This window comes from Heloderma suspectum, chromosome 11 (genome assembly GCF_057233095.1).
Source record: "Heloderma suspectum isolate Gila_16-S chromosome 11, 16-S_ref, whole genome shotgun sequence".
Taxonomy (NCBI): Eukaryota; Metazoa; Chordata; class Lepidosauria; order Squamata; family Helodermatidae; genus Heloderma; species Heloderma suspectum.
In genome coordinates, this window is record NC_139468.1 from 21,815,322 (window position 1) to 21,837,612 (window position 22,291).

Here is a 22,291-nt window from a genome sequence, read left to right on the forward strand (position 1 = left end):
ACAGGAACAACATGCATCTATCATAGCCTATGTGGGGTTCTAGACCAAGGCATCTGTATAACATAATTTTAGGTTAAGCCTATTCACTTTATGCATATAGCACATTGTCTATCCCAAAGTCTCAAGGCACTTCATCTCAATCATTCCTGCAATAATCCTACAAAGCTTATCACTGCTATTCCCATTTAAAACTGGGGAGCCAACACAGAGAGAAAGCAATGTGTTCAGTGATGCACGTTGTGTCCATGACTCCTCTGGGATTTGACCCCAGTTCTTTCTGTTCTCTACTACTGACTCTCAAAATGTTAGCAGCACCTAAATTCTCACCCAGAATATTCTTTAGAAACACAAATTGTATGTATGTCTATGTCTATGTCTATGTCTATGTATATGTATGTACACGCGCACGCACGCACACACACACACGTTATTGTGTGTATATGCACACATGTTGTTCCCTGAGAATTTGAAGGTGAATGGCGTCATCCATTTTGACATTATCCATTATGTGTGTGTATACACATATATACATGAGTGGTATATACACACATAAACGTGTGTGTGTGTATACATATATATATATATATATGTATGTATACACACACACATGCATTTATGTGTGTGTGTGTGTGTGTGTGTGTATATATATATATATAATTATAATGGATAATTTCAAAATGGGTAACCTCATTCATCTTCAAATTCTCAGGGAACTAATGACGACTCTTTGTTTGGAAAGGAGACTTACTTTAGGCTTTGTGCTTAGTGGGCTGAATTTAAAAGTATCAGTCCTGAGGCATCCTTATAAAAATAAAATGGTTTCATTCTGCCTTAAATGGAATTTATCCCAAATGTTGGCAAATAAATCTACATATGATATGATCCAAATATAACTCCAGTGATAGGGTGATTAAAAAAACACACACCAGGCACTCAGAATAGCTGTAATAAAAAGGGATGTTTTCAGTTACCTTCACATGTTTGTAGATCAGGCTTGTATACAAATCCCTTAGGGCAGGTGCAAGTGAAGCTTCCAGGGGTGTTCCTGCATTGTCCATTGTCACAAAGCAATGTATTCAAGGCACATTCATCAATGTCTGTAAAAATAATGAGAAGTGTCATTAGGAAGACTAAAGAAGATTTTGTTCTCATGGGAAGCCATAAAACAAATGTTTTACAAGCAGATATGTTCCATTGATGGGGATGTTTCTCTATGTGCTGTAAGTGAAATGCTGCAGTTTAAAATCAAATATGAAGTCACTGGAGAAGGAACAAATATCACAGCTTTTAGTGGTTTATGGCACTAGTATGCAAACTTCCTGCCTTTGGCAGGAAAATTTATATTTCCCTGTGACCCGAAACAGCAACAAGAGACCTTGTGCGCCATCAAAATGGGATTGCACATTAAGTATATTTTTTCTGATACGGTCAACTCTTTCTAATGTGACATGGATGAGATGCAAGTCCTGGGTCAGCTGGATGCTGGAATGCAATCATCCCAAGGTCTTTGATCCAGAATTCTCCCCTTCCCACATCATAGTTTAAACAATGTCTGAAGTGGGAGGGGGAAAAATGGAAATGGCATGGTTTTGAAGGTAGTGGGATACTTTCAAAGTGGGAGAAAAAAAGGAAGCAGGATGGTTAGGCTAGACTCCATTATGACTGCCTGAAAAGATGGAGGGTGCTGTTGCATTCATGTCCTGCTTGTGGGTTTCCCATAGGCATCTGGTTAGCCACTGCATGAACAGAATGCTGGACTAGATGGACCCTTGGTCTGATCCAGCAGGGCATTCCTTATGTTCTTAAGGGGGGACAGCATTCCAGTCTACTTAAGGCACTAAGTTTCAGATCAAATGACTCACATGTTCTTTCCCAGTCTATGCTAAAACTGACAGTTTTGCAGCTTGTACATCCATATGAAGTCAGATAGTCCCCAAAAAATCTCACATACAAAGAAGGACAGATCTAAAGGGGACCAGAGAGATAGCTGACCGGCATAAGCATTGCAGTAATGCTTGCACTGGTGTCTGTTCACTATTTCTTGTATTAAACCACTTGTGTCATTTCTTTATTTCTTGTATTCAAGCAAGATCATGATACATAATTCTTCTTTTAAACAGGAATGACACAGAGGAACTTTTAGTCCATGAGCAAGGATGGACATTCTTACCAGACGTGATGAATAATGCTGAAAATGATTTTTGGCAAGATCTACACCCCAGTCGATGGAAAATAGGTGATAGACCTGTAGCAATCATGTGGTTTTGTGCATAATCACAGTTTATATACATCCTACCAAGGGCAAGTCCTGCCATGCAGTACACTGAAGCAGCATGCTTAAGGAAGCACCAGCAGTGGGGAGAATACAAGACCCAGAGTGCTTTGTGTGGTTACATCTCTACTACAGTGGGGTAGGCATCCCACCACATCCCACCTAACACTTCATTTGGTACAAGACACTGTTAAATATAGCACTACCATGTTCAGGATTTCATCGCCACTATGACAATCATAGGGCTGCCCAAATATGTTAGCGATCCAACAGATGAATCAGGACACACTCTATATTTGGTTTTCTCAACTCAACAGCAGGATAGTGATCTGAAAATGGGGCATAAAGGAAGAGTTTGTAGAAGTGCAGGAAGGTCAGTGACCCATTTTGGGAGACTGTTGGAATAACATCACAGATGCTGCAAAATACTGAATCAGCACAGAACTGGAAAGTCTGAGCACAGGTCAACTGATCCTACACACTAATCAAAGACAGAACATGCCAGCTCGCATCTCCAGCTCTAGTCAATCTAAGCAATCCAGACCACAGTGTGGCCACAGGAAAAGAGCAGGTACAACATAGAAAACTACCTACAAAGCAAACAACTGCAGGAGACTCAAGCAAGAAGCCAAACCACACACTGGTTTGAAGGCAGAAACACTCACAGTCCCTCTGGCCTATTTTACCTGGGGCGGGGGGGATCCCTCCCAAATGCAGTGATCAAATTGGGATATGGCAACCTGATAACAAGAAAAAAAGAGTAGACAGGATTTGAAAGATGGGAAGAAAGCTAAAAGGGCAGGAGGAAACAAGACAGACAAATCAGAAACACTAGTTGGAACTAACATAGAACAATAAGGCACCATCTGAGAATGTGTTAGATAGGAATATGTAAAACTTCATACCTAAGCAGATTTTCCCAGTTGAATCCACTTCATACCCAATATTACAGATGCATTTGTATGTTCCACGCAGATTTTCACAGTTACCATTTGGACAAATGTCAGGATTGAGGGCACATTCATTGATATCTACAGAAAACAAAGGTCATTAAATTAATTAAAAAATGCTTTCCTCAGAGCATTCCCCAGCAATGCAAATACCCACTGCTTTACATGAATTTTGCATGATACTATTGTATAATCTTACCGGTTCCTGTTGCAGTAATGCCTGGGCCACTGCTACAAAGACCATGATACTCGTCTGGAGGGGGGAAATCAAATCAAAAATATCCTTAATACTTTAACAGACTTAATGGTCCAATCCTATGCATATTTAGGAAGAAAAAAGTTCTAGATGCATAGGACTGCTAATTCTTTCCTAATTCTTTCAAAATAATCTCTTTTAGGATCCCTTCAAAGAACACATCTCTCTTAAAACATCCTTAAATTAGCATAGTTTTCAGTGCACTGAAGATGGCAATCTTTTGTAAAATAATGCATTAAAGTTACCCACACTGGTATCTCTGCATTTTCTTCATCTATAAAACTCATTGTGTGGCATATTTAATTTTACTCTGAATGGACAGGAAATATTTCCGGCAATTCCAGGAACTATTGAGAGTATTTCAATGTCACCCTGAAGGGCTTCTCTCTTTTATTTTTTGTTGCTCTTTTATTTTAAAGAAGGAGGAGTTTAATACCATGAAATCTTAAGACAGGGCCGGGCAACTTCTGGAAGTCTGGGGGCAATTTTTGCCTCCCAGACCACCAACCTGGGCTACAGCCCCTGGGGCACCATGGGGCGTCAACCCCCCCAACCCAACCCCCACACACAAATCCCTGGTTTGCCATTGCTCCGTAACACTACAGAGTACTACAATGGTTAAATTTAGTGTGCTTCAAAGCTAAATTTAACCCTTTTGGTGCGGGCCACGTGTTGCCCACTGTATCTTAAGAACTGCGAACACTCCTCCACACAACAAAACCAGCGGAAAGTTATAAAATGTATAATGTTCCCTTCCAACAGAATACTGCACAATATTGTGTTCCAGGTGGGAAAATCATGTTGTAGGTGGGAATATTGTTCCCATCTGGACCATGATGGGCAAATAAAGCCTTTTCAATCAGGCCTGAGGCCAGTAGGGATAAGAAGGAAAATAACTCTAAGGGGGAACATTTTGGGGAATTCCTCATGTCCTCTCCCCACCTTATTTCTTTATAATACTATTTATTAAGGACATCTATATCCCACCTTCCCAACAGAATATGGCTAAGGTGGCTAAAAAGAGAACAAAACAAACAGAATTTATCAAAATACAAAATATTAAAAATACAACATAAAAATCACATGCCAAAGAAATTATCAGCACTAGAAACAGAGTCAGTACTCGCCGTATCTACAAGCAGCAGAAATGATAGACTTCAAAAATGTGAAGTTGTAATGCCATCAAAGAGGAGGCAAGACAAATGTTCAAAGATGAGTGTCTGTCTTGTCGTTTGCTTTCCAAGTATCCATTTTGACCACCTCAGTCTATAGGGTGGCCACTTAGGCATCGCCAAAAAGAGGACAATAGAGGACACAGAGTTGCATAAAATCTGCTTATATTAATGTATATGTATGTATGCCAATTTAGAAATAACCACTATATTTTAAATAGAAATACAATACTTTATATTTTTAAAATAACCACTATATTTTAAATATAGAAATAACCACTATATTTTAAATAGAAATACAAATGCATTGTATTTCTATTTAAAATATAGTGGGGAAGATTGTGGCCAGGTAATCTGTGTGTCTGCTCAGTTGGGTATTGTCCAGATGCTAACTGTGGATGGGAAACTTCAAGACCCCAGCACTCTTTCCCATCTTATAGTTCTTTATCTTTAAACAGGCTTTTGACTGGACAGCCCTTTGCCCAAACATCTTCAAATACAGGACTATCCCCTGACAGCCCTTCAAATAGAGGACTGTCCTTTGTAAAGTAGGACACATGACCACCCTATATATACCTGGGAAAATTTAGGGTTGAGGAAGTGAAGGAAGGAGGGATGATGGAATTATGCTCATGTGACTCTGTAGTTCCTGGTATCAAGCACTTTCTTCCTGCTATAGGGAAGGATGTGAACTCTGCCTCTTTGCCAGACTAGTCGCTGCAGCGGTCCTTTGTCAATCTGGCCTCCTAAGTCTTTGAGACTGAGAACCCTCCTGCAATTACTTTTAAAAATATATATATTTATATACCACCTTTCTTCCAAGGAGATAAAGGTGGTATACATAGTTCTTCTTTGCCCATATTATCCTCACCACTACCTTATGAGGGAGGTTAGGCTGAGAAATAGTGAGTGCCCCAAGGTCACTTGGCGAGCTTCATAGCCAAGCAAAGATTTGAACCCTAGTCTCCTCAGTCCTGGGGAGTCTCCCCAGCCCACACTGGTTCTCAGGCATGTTTCATGGCCTCGTCTATCAAGATGGCTGACTGAGCTAAGCCCCTTCCTGCCACATGGTGTTTGAGAGCGGGGGCGGTGGAATTGATGAACCCCTGCCCCAGAAACCTTTAGTCTGGTTCTCTGTGCAGTCCAAGAGGATGAAAGTCTATTCCTTGGGAGGAACAATCTTGCCTCCTGATATCAGAAGATTTTAAGCCCAGTCTTCCTACAGAGATGTACAGCTGTTGACCCATTCCTTACTGCCTTTCTTCACTGGATGAGGACAGGGGCGTACAACATCAGACACTGTGACTGGCAGATATGACCCCAGGCTACAGAACACATTCTTGAGGCCTGAATTCTAGTATAGATACCCAGTGTCCTAGAAACCAACCTACCTTACAGAGTTGCTGTAAAAATAACAGAGATAATGTATGTGAAGTCCTCTGAACGCTCACAAGGCTAGACAGACACACACACATACGTTTTCATATCTATAACTATAGCTATATCTGTCTATTTAAGTAGTAACAGAAGAAGAAAAACAAGGCCACATTTTGAATTACTGGCTCAGGTAAAATGGCAACATTGAGAGCTAATTCACATGGCCAATCTGTTCATAGCTGCATGCTTCCAACCCCTATCTAAATCCAACCACTGCTTGGCATGAGCACAAGCTACAATTTTATATGCCGCCATAAACCTTCCCCTATGATGGTATGCAAACCTTTAGCTTTGTACTTGCATGAAATGACTGAATCAGCCTTCAGTCTGAGCCTGAAGACTTGTGATCTAAAGAAATGTACCACAGATTTCTTTGAGCTTCCACCATATGAAACTATGCTCTCTACAGCCAAGCCTGAAAAAGGTTCATCATCAACACCGGTATTTATATAGTGCCATTTAGCATAAGTATAAAAGGGCAGGTCCCTGCTCCAAGCTGCTTACAATCTATATTTTGACAGTGGGGAGAAAAAACAGTGGAAAGAAAGGGAGACGAAGGGGGGGGGAGAATACATGCTAATGCAGATAGATATTAAGGCTGCAATCTTATGCACACTTACTTGGGAGTAAACTCTAATGAACTCAGTGGAACTTCCTACCAAGTAAATACACTTAGGGTTGTGCTGTTAAGCTTTTTTCAATTGAGAGGTTGGAGTAGACGCTGTATTGCTACTGGTAATCCAGCCAGATGCAGTTTTCCCTATCCTTATGCCTCTAGTCGCAGCCTCTTCCAGTCCCCTTTCCCGCTTGTGGGTTTAAGACTGGAGAATTCATAGGGAGTAGAGAACAGCTCAGCGAGTAATGTTCCCCAACCTGGCACAATCCAGATGTGTTGGATTGCAACTCCCATAATTCCAAGCAGTATGGCCAATGGCTATGCTGGGTGAAAATTATGGGAGTTGCAGTCCAACACATCTGGAGAGTGCCAGATTGGGGAAGGCTGGACTAGAGAAATAAGCATGGAGGTGACAAAAATATTAAAGTCAGGATGGCTGGCAGCAACACAGCTTTTACAATGACAAATGCCCAGTCTGAGGCTGGAATTGGTAACCCAGTCTGAAACTACATACCTATCTCCAAATAAATTGAGAATTATTTAGCATCTTTGAGGACAGTTCATGGACCTAGTCATAACAGCAGAAGTATTAAGACTAAAATTTTAGGACTGAAGAGGTTTCTCAACAAAACATGTGACCAAGCGAAGGAAAACCTCATTTCTAAGAGCTGCAAGTTCATACAATAATATGCATTTCCTGAAAAAAAAGTAACTCTTCCAGGCTCCCATCAACCCAAAAATCAAAAGTTGAAAGTTGTCCTATATTTTACCCTCCATGAGCTGGCATCTTTAACAATAGGAGAGGTGCGCAAAACAGCCCAGAAGAAATTGCTTCCACATGTGTAAATGTTCTGTTAAATTAATTCAAATACAAAACAGAAGTCAATGGCACTGGGCCATTTACATTTACAAAACGTTTCAGCTCTACTGTGTAGTTACAAAGAGAGAGCCGATAGCAACAGACGGTGCTGGAAAAGCCTTTTCCTGCTCCGATAACTTTCCAGCGTTTTTGCTGCTATTTGAACTAACGTGGCAAACAGTAAAACAGTGAACAACAATTCTTCTTTAAAGCCTGCACATCAGTTAAAGCCAGTTTAATTTGTTTCAAGTGATCTTCATCCTCTCTTTCTTAAAACTGCCAATTAAAATAAAGGTTAAAAATGTACAAGCTTCTCAAGGTACCTTTTCCTAAAAACCAGTGAGGGCTAGACATTCCAGAATATTGTTTTTCTGCAAGATTTGGCCAAGAGACTCCAGTGGTGTTTTTTAAAACCACAATCTGAACTGAGCTTCCAATTTTTTTAAAAAATTGTTACATCCATAACTTCCAAGCATACATTCGAGTATATGTGAATTGTTTGGTTTGTTCCATGCCCCTCAAATAATTTTAGTAAGTGCCCATTTTCCTCCCAGTCCTCTGTTGTCTCCCATGTCTAATTTTATGTTGTAAGCTCCTTGGGGCAGGGACCTGAGAAGTTTACAGTCTCTGATACTTTATAAAGCCCCATGCATGTTGCTCACATATGATGATGATTCAGCCTTGAAAATTTGGTCTAATGCAATTTGTGTTGACAGATCAGATTCCTGACCTTGAAATTTCTCTCCAGAACACAGTGAATGAGCAGGCCCCAGGTTAGGGAGGTGCAACATAAAGGGAATGCCCAAACTCGAAGCCATGAACCATAGTATAGCTAGCTATGTAGAAATTTGACCCAAAATGGAGTCTGCACGTGAATTTCACTACAGGAATTCATACTATAAAATTCTCAAGAATAGTCACTATAAGAAATTCATTCATCACAGCTCAAAGCCCACATGGTTTCTCCACCAAAGAGCTTTTCCGCTCTGTGGCTCAAAATACACTAAAGGCACAATCCTTTGCATGTTTAGACAGAAAAATGTCCTACAACTCCCAGCATACCCCAGCTAGTTTAAATACGTTTCTGTCTAAACATGCATAGGATTGTGCACTAAGTCTGCAATCCTATATCTATCTACCTGGGAGTAAGCCCCATTGAATGAACCCAATATAAATACATATATCTATTCTGAGTAGATATACATATAAGGTTGCACTGTAAGTAGTTTTTATAAAGGTACAGTATCATCTGTCAGACATATTAGATTTCAGTGTTTACAAGATGTTCAACTTCTAAAAACTGGTTTTAAAAAAGGAATAATTTAGATCAGGGGTGGAGAACCTCAAGCCCAGGGACCAAATCTGACCCACCTGGGGTCCCAATTCAGTCCTCTGGGGTTCTGTAGAAAGCCACACCCCTTCCCCTGACCCCACCTCCTTTTCCCCAGCCACCAAATCATTTGGTGGTTTCCTGACTTTTCATGCAGTTATTCACCCATTCTAAAAGGTTGAAATGCGCCTCCTTGGCTTAGTTGCTGGCAGTAAGAGCTTTAAGCTAAAATATTACGGTATATTTGGTATTTTGGGGGCCCTGTGCCTTTTGCCTTTGGTCCCACCCACAACTGGAATGTGGCCCCTGAGAGCTTCTCCAAAATGAAATCTGGCCCTCAGACTGAAAGAGGTTCAACACCCCCGATTTAGATATACGATTGCAACCATCACTTCCTGAAGCCTATTATAGCAATTCTGAACATTTTTTTAAAATGATGAACAAATGATTCAAATTACATGCTGGAAAAATCACACTGTACCTGAGCTTTGTGCAGGACAAGGCCGGCAAGGTTCCCCAAATGCATAGTCAGTACTGGCACAACAACATTCTGATTTGGTAACTGCTCCAGATAATGGTTTCACACATTGACCTCTCCTGTATTCACCATAGCATGTGCTTCGCATATGTGTATCTAAATGAGAACAAAAAGATCACAACATAGCTGCTGGAAGCATTTGCCAGAAATAATGTCATGAATGACATGTGAAAAAACACTACTACCACTAAGGCTACGAGTGCTTCCAGACAGGCTCCTACGGTTTCCAGTCAAAAGGCACTGGGCAGCTATTTCATCTTTCCCTCCTTAAGGGATTTTTTTCTGGTAAGAAAAAAGATGGGAGAAGCGGTGGGAAAACATGGGAGGGTTACAAATGGAAGGCAATGACATCTGGAACTGCTGTAAAATTCTGTGAATGAGGCATGGTGATTGCACAATAAAACCCTCATCTGGACGCATCCTAGGTTTTAGAAACAGTAGAACAATATTGCTCAAAAGGTGCATGAGCACCCCCACCCCTTTTATTTACTTACGCCACAATCCTATGCATGTTTAGACAGAAAAAGTCCTACAACTCCCAGCATTCCCCAGTCAGCTTGGCTGGCTGGGAAATGCTGGGAGTTGTAGGACTTCTTTTCTGTCTAAACATACATAGGATTGTGCCCTTAATCCCAAGGAGACACAGACAGAAGGTGGGGAGAGGGAGTTTCAACCCCTGCCTCTCTTACCTAGTGTCATAAATGATTCAAGAGACAGATTGCCAAACCTTCTCTGCCCTTTTTTCCTAATTTTTACCCTTATCATCAAAATGCAGCTTGTTAACCATTTATTTTGAGCAATAGTATTCCTCTGACTAAAACAGCTCTTCATAATGCACCCCTAATAAAGCAGTTTTACTGAAGTATCCTTAGGAGCCACCATCAAAATTTTAGACAACAATTTTGGGTGATCAGACATCGGGTATTCTTAAACCCTAATAATGAAGGCCCAGGGATTAAACCTCTTCTGTAATCCACTGTGAGTTTATGTACCCTTGCCCTCCCCACTTTTCCTTTTATTAACTCATCCTCAGATGTGGAAAACGTTAATTACTGCCCAGCAAACAGTCTTTTTATTTTTCCGGTTGGTCTTAGTTATGACCCATGACTTCTTGAATAGTATTAATCCAGACCTAGGGATGCTAACTCTAACCAATTCTGGATAATCCCAACTGCAGGGATAATGAAAAGCTATCAAAAGTAATTTAGCTTAGCTTTAGGTGTTTCAACCTGACTAGAAATATAAGCTCTCTGAACACTTCACACTCTGCTTAACAAAACAATTCTGATTCCTCACTTTGCAATCCTGCCAAAGACTAAAAATACAGAGCGAGTAGTTTCACTTGCTTGCTTTTGCTAAGGTATGTTAATTAGATACAAAGCCACTAGATCAGCTTTCCCCAACATGGTGGCTTCCAGATGTTTTGGACTTTGACTCCTATCAGCCTCAGCCAGCATGGTCAGGAATTCTGGGAGGTGTAGAACAAAAGATCTGAAGAGCACCAGGTTGGGGAAGGCTGCACTAGATATACTGAGACTTAAAGCAAAGGCAACTGTGTTGATCATAAATAAAATTCCAAAATCCATATTAGTGTAATACCTTTATTAAATCAATCTAGTTGGTGGCCTAATAAAGGTATTACACTGGGACTTAAGACCTTGTTTTTCAAATACAGACATTTGGAGTGGTTTATTTATTCATAGATAGTTTTAGTTGCTTCCACACTATCTATTTCATCTGGAATAGGGATGGGCAAACAAGCAATGTTCGAGTTCACAAAGATTCTCTGGACACCAGCTTGATGCTTGACTCTCCTTGATTTGCGCTCACATTTGTGCTCGCTGTTTGTTTTGCAAAATGAACGGAATCAAACATGAAAATTGTGTAAAAAAAATCCTATGTCGCGCAAATTTCCCCCCCCTAGACTGAAGTGTGAAATTGCACACTTAAAGAAATGCACAATTTTGAACTTGGGGAGAAGGGAATTAGCATATTTGTCAAACACAAGGACATTGTTGAAAAATTTACAAACAATTTTGTAGATAATGTTCTCCTGCTTGTGCTTGCATTTGGGGTTGCAAACAGGGCATGTTCACATGTTTTTAAGCAGAAACAAAATTCTTGTACTTCCCTAGTCTGGAATGAACACCCTTTGTTCATCTGTTTTTATGGAGAATTCAAACCAACAACACTGTCAATCCATTGCATTCCAGTGTTTTATGTGTTGTCCTCCCATCTTTTTTGAGATCTTATTTGTGATTTTTGCCTTTACACACAATCACAGTGCTGGCCTGTCCAGTGTTGACGAGTACAGCGTTACTGAGGCTCTTCAGGGCTACTATCACTTTAATTAGTAGTTTTCTTCATGCCATTTGTACAAAATCCCGGATAATTTGACTTTGGTTCAATCGAAATGGCTAAGGCTTTCTTCAATTGCACTTAATTACTCAGTTCCTGGTCCCAGGGGAGAGAGGGGCACTTTATCATATTCCTATCTGCAGACTGATCAAGTGCTTATTATTCTATTTTATTTAATTTTTTAGTAGTGCAAATAATTAGTCACTACAGAAGAAGAGTCACGGAGGAAGCTACTAATTAAGCGACAGTTACAGGAAGAATGGGACTTATATTTGAATAAACATGTAGGATCTTGCCCATGGGAATGGGCATGGCTTGATTTTTATAGTGGGGGAAGTGCTCTATTAAGTGCTATGTGGAATTACAACTTTAATTTTACTTCAAGCTAATTAGCACTGCTGAGGCACTGTTTTTCTGTAAAGGGCCCTAATATGGAAGCAACTATTCTTCTTTGCATGGGTTTCCTACATATTTTAAAACAATAATGATCAAAAAGAATATGGCCCAATAAAAACAATGGGGCCTCCCATTTTTGGTCATGCAAGAATACTTGTTGAACTTCATTTGCTAAAGCTAGTAATGGAAGTATTGTGTGTGCACTGCACTGCACTGGTCATATTTACTAATTCTATACCTTTTTCGGTAGACCACTATGGCAACAAAATATCCTTATGTATAATGATTAAACTTGCTGCTCCTTGAGACAAAACTGTACTGAAGGCACAATCACAAAACTATCGAGATGACACGGAAAAAACGGGAGACATCTAAAGAAGCCAGTGTGGCAGCATACTGATATCTCAGAAGGCTTAAAAGCAACATGTGTAGGAGATGGAAAGAGTGAGATATCTCCAAGCATTAGTTCAACAGAGTAGCCGGAATCTGTAAGGATGGTGTCAGGAACGCTAAAGCACAGGATGAGTTGAGGCTTGCAAGGGATGCTAAAAACATAAAAAGATCTTCTTTGGGTATATTCAGAACAAAAAGAAGAACAAGGAAGGGGCAGCTGGGGGAAGATGGTAAACTGTTAACAGGTGACAGAGAGAAGGTAGAACTACTCAACTCCTATTTTGCCTTTGTCTTCTTCCACAAGGAAAATTGTGTTCAACATGAGACTTGCAGCCCAGGGTAATTAAGGAGATCATTAGAAAATATCTAGCTACTTTAAAGGAGTTCAATTCTCCAGAGTCAGATGAATCACATCTCAGGGTGCTGAAGAAGCATGCAGATGTTATTTCAGAGCCACTTCAACAGCCTTTGAGAGCTCTCTTAGGTACTGGAGGACTGAAAATGTCATCTCTGTCTTCAAAAGCAGGTAGACTACTGACCAGTCAGCTTGATATTGAGGCAAAATTCTAGAACAGATTAAGCGGTCAGTTTGTGAGCATTTAGAAAAGGATGTATTGATTACTAGGAGCCAACATGGGTTTATCATGAATTAGTAATGCCTGTAATAAACTCTGAAATAGAGTTACTAGCTTGGTAGATCATGGAAAGGCTGTAGATATAATATATCTTGATTTCAGCAAAGCATTTGACAAAGTCATGTTGACAGGATGGTAAAATGTAGTCTGGACGATACTGTTAGGTGAATCTACTGTTAGTTGAATAACCATATTCAATGAGCTCTGCATCCACCTGGAGGGTTGCTCACTAATGGCTCTGCATCAGTGTCTTGAGCAGAGTGCCATCAGGCAGTGCCCTACATCCTTCATCTTCAACATTTTTATAAATGACTTGGACAAAGGAGTACAGGAGATGCTCTTGTCAAATTTGCAGATGGCACAAAGCTGGGGGGATAGCCAACGACATAGAAGACAGCATCAAGATTCAAAAGATAGATTGGAACACTAGACTAAAACCAAAGGTATGAAATTCAACAAAGACAAATGTGAAGTCCTACATTTAGGGTCAAAGAATCAAAGGCACAAGCATGGTATGGGGGAGACCTGGCTTGGCAGTAGTACATGTGAAAAGGATCTAGACATCTTAGTTGATAATAACTAAGCCAGCAATGCAACGTGGCTGTTACAAAAACTAATGCTATCTTAGGCTGCATAAACAGAAGCACGGTGTCCAGATAATGAGAAAATGTAGTTCCACTCTACTCTGAGCTGATCATATTGAATGTGGAGTACTGTGTCTTGTTCTGGGCACCAAATTTTAAGGACACTTACAAACTGGAGCATGTCCCAAGGAGGGTGATGAGGATGGTGAAGGACTTGGAGTCCAAGTCCTACAAAGAATGATTAGAAGAGCTGACATGGAGAAGATAAGATTAAGAGGAGACAGGATAGCTGTCTTCCAAGAGCTGAAGAGCTATCTTGCAGAAAATGGAGCAGACTTGTTCTCTGTTGCTCTAGAGAGCAGGACTAGAACCGATGGGTGGAAAAAGCAGGGAAGCAGATTTCAGCTAAACATTAGGAGAAACTTCCTAATGGTAAGACTGTCCCTAATGGTAAGACTTCAATTGTTTGACAGTGGAACAGACTGTCTCAGATGGCAGCGTAGTCTTCTTCACTGGAGATGCTCAAGCAGAGCCTGGACAGCCATCTATTAGGGATACTTGTACTTGTATCACGCACTGCACATCTTGCATTAGATTACTTCCAAGGTCCTTTCCAACTTTATTATTCCATGAAATTATAAAATGTGAGTAACACTGTAATCCATTCCCATACTACTGAGAAATAACAGTGCTATTGAGAGGTATCAATACCTGAGCCATAAGCTGCTTCTATAAAAATAATAATCCATAATTGCCCGACAGCAGCACACCTAGCTATACCACACATGAAAAGGTATAGTAGATACAAAATGAAATACTCCACATGAAAAGGGAGTAGATACAAAAATTTGGGATCTGCCCATCATGGATAAGTTCACTCAGCCTGTGAACTGGGATGAGCTAAATACAAAGCTATATGTTTTTATTAAGAGTCTTAAATTAACCTGTTATATGTAATAACTAACCTTGATATTTTTGCCCTTAAAGAGTAAGAAACAAGGGAGTTGGTAGGTTTACTAGAGATAGCCTAGCTACAGTTATCCATGCTCTGATAACTTCTCGTCTGGATTACTGCAATGCGTTATACGTGGGGCTGCCTTTGAAAACGGTCCGGAAACTTCAGCTGGTCCAAAATAGGGCAGCAAGATTGTTAACAGGGACTGGCCTGTGAGCTCATATTACGCCAGTACTTTTTCAGCTGCACTGGCTGCCAGTCCATTTCCGGGCCCAATTCAAAGTGCTGGTATTAACATTTAAAGCCCTTAACGGCTTGGGGCCAGGTTACCTGAAGGATCGCCTCCTCCCATATGTGCCTGCCCGGACCTTAAGATCATCATCAGCGGCCCTCCTCCATGAGCCCCTGCCAAAGGAAGTGAGGTGGGTGGCTACTAGGAGGAGGGCTTTTTCTGCTGTGGCACCCTGGTTCTGGAATGAGCTCCCTGGTGAGGTTCGCCTGGCACCTACATTGTATTCCTTTCGACGCCAGGTGAAGACCTTTTTATTTTCCCAGGCATTTTAGCATTTTAGCTTTCTAAACTTTTAGCTTTGCTGTTTTAAATTTGTATTTTAAACTCCTGCACTGCTGCTAGGTTTTATTGTGGTTGTATTGTTATATTGTGGTTTTAATGTTCTATATATTTTAAATTGTTTTATTGTGTGTTGTTTGGTTTTAATTTTTGTGAACCGCCCAGAGAGCTTCGGCTATTGGGTGGTATAGAAATGAAATAAATAAATACATAATTTACCATTTGTCTTTGTTCCTGGTTGTAATTCTAAAAACCTCAATAAAATAGAAACTTACAACAACTTACTGCTTATACATGTTGAAAGGATGGATTCCCAGCACTGACTTACTGTTATTTTCAAGGCTGCTGCTTTAACCTATGCATTCTTAAATCACTTCAGTCCCAAAGACCACCATGGTCATATATGATGTTAAAGATCAACCACTGGCACTACTTTGACAGTTTCCAAGCATGCACCATGTTCAGACAGCAAAAAAGTGCATTCTTGGTGGTCACCTCTCAGTTATTAGACTCACCAAGGCTCACCAAAGCCAGATAATAGCATAACATCTTTCTACCTGAGCTGGCTTATGGTCAATGCCGGCTCCAGGTTTTTGAGGGATCTTGGACAAGACACCCTCAATGGGCCCCCTTCCTGCAGTGAGTCTACTTTCTCATCACCATTATCACTAGCTGCTATTGCTCCACATCCTCTTTCTCATCATTGCTACCACTTGCTTGCTTGACAGGCAGGGAGCCAGTAAGCAAGCAGGCAGTGGCATCTCCTGCTCCTCCTTCTCATCACCATAATTGCCTGGGCCAAAGTGAGAGGCAGGTGAACAAGCAAGTTGCAATGGTGAAGAGGAGGAGCAAGTCCAGGGGGCTCTTGTCAGTGGGCCCCTGTTAAGGTGTGGGCCTTCAGCAGAAGCCCAGCCATGCCTACCCTTGCTTATGGGTTACATAAAGGTGGCATATTCCAGAGCAGCATTTCCCAACCTGGTGCTGTCCAGATGTGCTGGACTTCAACTCTCATAATATTCAGCCAGCAAGTCCATGGTTATTCTAGAGCTCTTTGTGGCCATTAATCGAGCACTGGATTGTAACTTTCAGCACAATGAGCTCAACTTACCAACACACACGCGTCCATCCAACCCCACAGCAAGGCCAGGGAAGCATTCGCATCTGAAGGAGCCATCAGTATTCACGCAGCGTCCATTCATGCATATTCCAGGTGTCTCACACTCATCAATGTCTGCCAAAGAACAGAATAGGTTTCATCAGAAATTGAACTTAAGCCTTTTTCATTTACTTGTGCTGAGACCTGCATATTCCATGCTGCTTTTTCATGACATATCTAAATAAAGCAAGAAAGGGAATTCATTTTCAATGAATTGTTAACTTAGCGCAAGTAACTTAAAACAACATTAGCTCATTCAGAAATATTCAAAACAAAGGCATAATTCAGAGGAAAATGTCCCATTCCCCGAGCAGGATAATTAAGCCCTCTGAACTGGATCTTCCCCCTTTACCGAGGATACATTTTCATACAGTGCCTGGAGGACGCTAATCCAAAAATCAATGATACATATGCAAGAACATTACGGGAGTGAGAAAGGAAGAGAAAGATAAAAGGCATTTGTATACTATTTCACAAGAGGGCAAAATTTCTTGATTACCAAATCACTTCTCTGTCAAGCCTTCAGTTCTCACAGAGAATGGGGCAGCCACTTTGTAGGATTTGCCTGGCAAACAACAAATGTCAGGATCCAAGGGAAAGGTCAATAGTTCATAAGGCACAGGGGAACATCTCAGAGAAGGCCTGACTGAGATAGATGCAGCTTGAGCAGTCTTCTTAGAAAATTGTTCAAACTGAACGAGCCTCAGGCAAGGAGCAGGAAATGGAAACAAACTGCTTATATCATTCCCTCACCCATACCAGCAGCTTCACCATACCCATGAAGCTTGCTGAAGGTGTCAGATCTTGGAAGATTTTGCAGGGGTGCATTACCTACACTCTGCTTCCCTATCCCCATGACAAAGATCCATTTTATAAGTCAGCTGGAGCAGTGCGGTTATTGCCACCATCTGATTGCATGCCTCCATGCTGCTCCTGAGAATGCTGGCAGCTCCCACCCATGTGTTTATATTATTTATTTTTGTATATATATATCACCATCTGTGTGCATGGCACTTTACAGAGTACAAGAGGTCAGGACCTTGCTCCAAGGACCTTATAAAGCAGAGGGAACAGAGGAGAAGAGGGGAAAATAGAGGCAGGGGTAAACAGGGGATAATATGTGATTGCATCAGTTATATGTGTTATAGTGTTAATTGCAGTAGAGTTACTGAACCTAGTCCCCTCCAGATCATTTGGACTTCAACTCCCATCAGCCCCAGCCGGCATGGCCAATGATCAGGAATCCTGGGAGTTCTGGGCCAAAACATTTGGAGGGCTCTAGTTTAGGGAAAATTGCAGTGGGACATGGAAATTAGGGGGTTGAGCCAAATTCTTGGCAGAAAGGGGGGATTATGAGGAGGGATTTGAAGAAAGTAAGCAAAGTGGTTTTACAGGCATTCTGGGATGCTTAGGGCAGGGATGGGCAGAAAGTAGATCTCCAGATGCTTTGGACTTCAACTCCCAGGATTTCTGACCATTGGCCACGCTGACAGGGGCTTCTGGGAGCTGAAGTCCCAAACATCCGGAGATCTCTCTTCTACCCACCCCTGGTTTAGGGCATACTGCATGGTTATTCATTATGCTAGAAATGCACTCCTTAATTATGTGGGCATTGCCAACATGGTACATAATCATGCAATCCACCCCAACGAAGTTGCTGGAAATTGCAGATGTTGCCAACAGCAGCAGGAACAGCCATGGGTTGATGGCAACGACAACACTCTGAGTAATCTATGAACGGGGGCCTCACTCTCTTTCTAACAAAAATCACAGCCAATGAGTTCTCAATCTTAAGAGCCGAGACACCTATTAAAATACGAAGAGTGTTCAAATATTTAAAAGGGTATAGGAAGGAAAGGTGGCAATGTGGTTACCTTCAAGGAGAGGACCAGAAGAAGTGGTTTTTAAAAGAACACTGATTTTACCTTTCTTTTGCAATACTATATAGTGTACAGCATGTCCCCTAGCATGTACAAAATCGTAAAACTATTTGGTATTAAACAGACCTTGAAGCTGAATTATTCAAACTTTTAAAAAACTTTTTCCCAGGAAGCAGAAGCATTTTTTCTTGATACAGTGATCATACTAATTTTTTCCTGAAAAAATGAGGATTAAAGAAGGGGATATTTTAAAAATAATGTGTGAGAGAATGTGTAACATTTCACAATGTAATCACAGCATAACAGCTCTCATTAATATACTCAACAACTGGTATGTGTGACATTTTCTTCTTTTCACCCCCCAACCTTAAAAGGGCAAACAGAGAGCAAAACACCTCTGTGTTTTACTTAGCTTGTGTTGTTTGGCACAAAATACAACCTTGCTGGGCCAAGAGTCAGTGTTCTAATTGTATTTTAAAATAGATACTATTATGAGGATATCTCTATGGGCACATTAGCATCCAATCTCCTGCCCTAACCAGAAAGGTGAACAAATTATGAAGCCCTTCCTCAGTTGCTAAATAGCCCTTATTTAGACAAAAAACAACAACCCACCATTTAATGTTTCTGTTTTCCCCCATTAAGAACAAAAGAAAGATTTTAAAAGGTGACCCGTAGGGCCACACTAGAAGTGATGTGTTTATTCATGTATTTGTTCATGTTTAAAGCAGGGGGCAGGGATTCTAATTTTCACAATAAAAGGAGCACGCAGGTTAGGAGAGCTGTACCCCTTGCCCCCATATCTTACCTCACAGCAATATTACTTGAAATACCTTTCTCCTCCCGTCCAGCTCACTTCCTGTATTGGAGCGAGGCTGGAAGAAATGTGCTTAAAGCATTGAATCACAGGGAGATAATGCAAAAGGGGCACAGTTCAGCTCGTGTCACCTGTGCACACCTGTAGTGTAAAAATTAGACTCTTCCCACATCCATTGTCCATGTTAATAGGCCAGAGACCTGAAGAACGAACAAAACTGCCTGTGTCCATCTAATCTGGTCCTTACTGCTGCAGGGACTGAGTCGTGCATACATACTGCAGAAGTTCTTTTAGCAGATATAAAAGTTCTGTGGGGGGAAAGTACTTATAAGTTTAACCAAATCTTTGTTTCTTAGGGGTAAATTAAGGGAACTGGCAGAAGTGTGGAGGTTTCCTTTGCTGCTATGTCGCTGGATTTTATCCTCTGCTGTAACTGCTAGGGCACAAGCAGAACTTAAATTAAAATGGCTACAGGAGACAGCTGGCAGAAGGGAAGCCTGATCCTGGTGCACTTGCCCCTTAAGGCATCGTTTCTCAAAATGTTTGGACTCCAGCACTCGTTCTAATAACTGTCTTCATTTCCCAAGATCCCTACATAAGAAGCCCATGCGTGTGTGATGTTATAGTGTAGTGGCTAAGAGGCTGAGCTACAAATGAGGAAGCCCCTGGTCTGAATATGACATGTCTTCACTGAATGGCCTGGGGCAAGCCATACTGTCTCAACCACAGATCCCCCATTAGCAGTATGGGTGGGTGGGGGCTTAATCCTGACTTGCCTTACAGGGTTGTTGTACGTATTACAATTAGATAATGCACATGAAGTCATTTGAACACTTGAAAGAGTTATACCAATGTTACGTATTATTATGTTAGGTCTTTCCCTTTTAAGCTTCACACAGGTAGCTCCCTCTCTTTTAAGCTTCAGGTGTGCTGCAAAGACCTTTTTATTTTGCTGAGCTTTTAGGGTGGGTTAAAGTTTTGTCTCCCGCTTTTATCCTGTTCTTGTTTCTATTGTAGTAAATTGATTTTAGTAATTTGGACTGTTCTTGTATTTTATATATTTTATGAACTTTTTGTAAGCTGAATTTATTTTATCAAGAAAAGCATGGTATAAATGCCTAAATAAAATGTGCTCCCAAGTGGAAAGGAATCTACCTATTGCTTGACTCTGCACCCAGAGTTACACTACTCACAACTAACAATGTACGGATTGTGTAAAATCTGTTCCAACCCTGTTTCAGGATTGTCAGGCACCTTTCATTCCATTGTCCACCCATTGATGGAATTTGATTTTCTTTTCATTTCCAAATTTGCACAGATGCAAATTTGCACAAATGCAACTTTGCACAAGTTTGCACGTGCAAAAATGAGTCAATTCCCCCCAAATGCACAACTTCCCCCAAAATGTGCATTTTCATGCTATAGCCTATGAGGGAAATGCACATTTTGGCTGGGGTGGGGGGTTGCCTATTTTTCTATGGTGAACTTTGCACAGGTTAGAAAAACAGTTTGCAAATCTGCCTGACAGGAAAAGCCGGTCCACTGCGGAATCCGTGGTTCGGATTCGTAAAAATCTGAATTCATTTGGTTCCGTTGAGGATTTCTCCAACAGCCCTACTCACAACCACCTAACGGATGTCTTGCATCCATGACAGCAGTGGAAAACTTAGGCACTAAGAGCATTTATAAAGGGAAGAGCCTCTTTCAGGAGTACATCACTTTCATTGGTTTTACTCCCACTCACTGATGAGAGATGGAAGAAGGTAGGTCTAAACTTGTGGCTGTTTTGATCAATTTGTGGTGGAAACCTGCACTTTTAAAATAACTTGTTCTCTGAGGTGTGCACTCCAGAGTTGGATAGAACTGCACAGCCTCTGAAAGGTGCGCTTGTGTGTGTGGTGGCGGTGGTAGTGGGGTAAAATTGGTGGGGACAGATTCTGAAATGCGAACAGTATCTCTCCAAGGTTCTGAAATCCAATTGGAGATGATATGAACCTAACTGATCCAGAAGTTCAGACTAGAGCATATTTACATTCTTGCCACTTTGAGAACAAGGCTCTGTGTGTTCACTTTGAACAAGTGATGAAAGGTATAAGAAGGAGAAAGCATTATAAAATCAGTTCCAGCTTTCAACAGGAATTATTAGTCAAGCAGCTTGCTGCTTTGGAAAATTTTCAAAATACTTTTCATCTGATGCACCAAACTAACATTTCTCTGATGCCAGGCACATCTTTGTGCCAAGCGAGAGAAAGAGATACTTTCTTCTACTTGGCCCTGAGGCACAAAAGTGAACACCAGAAGTTCTGCTTTCTACGAATGCTATATATAATGGTTTTGAGCCTTTTGTTCATTTTAAAACGCAAACTAATTCAAAGTTTTGTAATCCTTGCTTCTTGCTTGCTTATTTAAGTCATGATGGGCTGCGGTGCAGGTCAGTGGCTATTTTACATATTTAAGCTTGTTGTGTTGTCTGAACCCAGGGACCGTGGGTTATGAGAGGGTTAAACAATCCTCGCATAACCCAACAACAGACCATGCGTTATGCAAGGGTTGTTTAATCCTCAGATAACCCACAGTCCCCGGGTTCAGACGACACAAGCCAGGGCTTAAATATTCAGAAAACTGGGTCAACATATGTAAGGTGGTTTATATATATGCTGTAATATTATTAAAACTATTTCTAGGCTGTTATTCATTAAACAATATCAAAGAGGTTTAGTGCACAATCCTAGGCATGTTTAAACAGAAAAAGGCCTACAATTCCCAGTATTCACCAGCCAGCCATGCTGGCTGGGGAATACTGGGAGTTGCAGGACTTTTTTCTGTCTAAACATGCACAGGATTGTGCCCTTACATGGTTAGAAACAACAACAAACACCACTATAAGCACTTAGCATAAATGCTAGTATTATTTTTATTAAGCCTATTTGTTGTCTAGATCCCAGACATAGATCCTGTTTCTATACTCACTGCCAAATCCAATAGGCAATATGGCTAAAATTAATTTACTCTATGAGTTGTAGAGCATTCCTATGCATGTTTACTCAGATGATTCACTGTGTTAAGTAAGATTTACAATGCAATCTTATGGATATCTACTCAGAGGTAAGTCCTAT

At 40.9% G+C, this 22,291-nt stretch overlaps 1 protein-coding gene across 1 annotated transcript in view; it reads right to left on the minus strand.

Annotated features, from left to right (window-relative positions):
- Window positions 1–22,291, minus strand: part of FBN1 (fibrillin 1) — a 262,621-nt gene that overhangs the window by 97,693 nt on the left and 142,637 nt on the right. Inside the window, exons 15-19 of the mRNA XM_084817119.1 lie at window positions 16,431–16,553; window positions 9,374–9,526; window positions 3,422–3,475; window positions 3,178–3,303; window positions 972–1,097 (exon numbers count right to left, since the gene is read on the minus strand). Coding sequence (XP_084673245.1) covers window positions 972–1,097; window positions 3,178–3,303; window positions 3,422–3,475; window positions 9,374–9,526; window positions 16,431–16,553 — 582 coding nt within the window. The remainder of the gene's footprint in view (window positions 1–971; window positions 1,098–3,177; window positions 3,304–3,421; window positions 3,476–9,373; window positions 9,527–16,430; window positions 16,554–22,291) is intronic.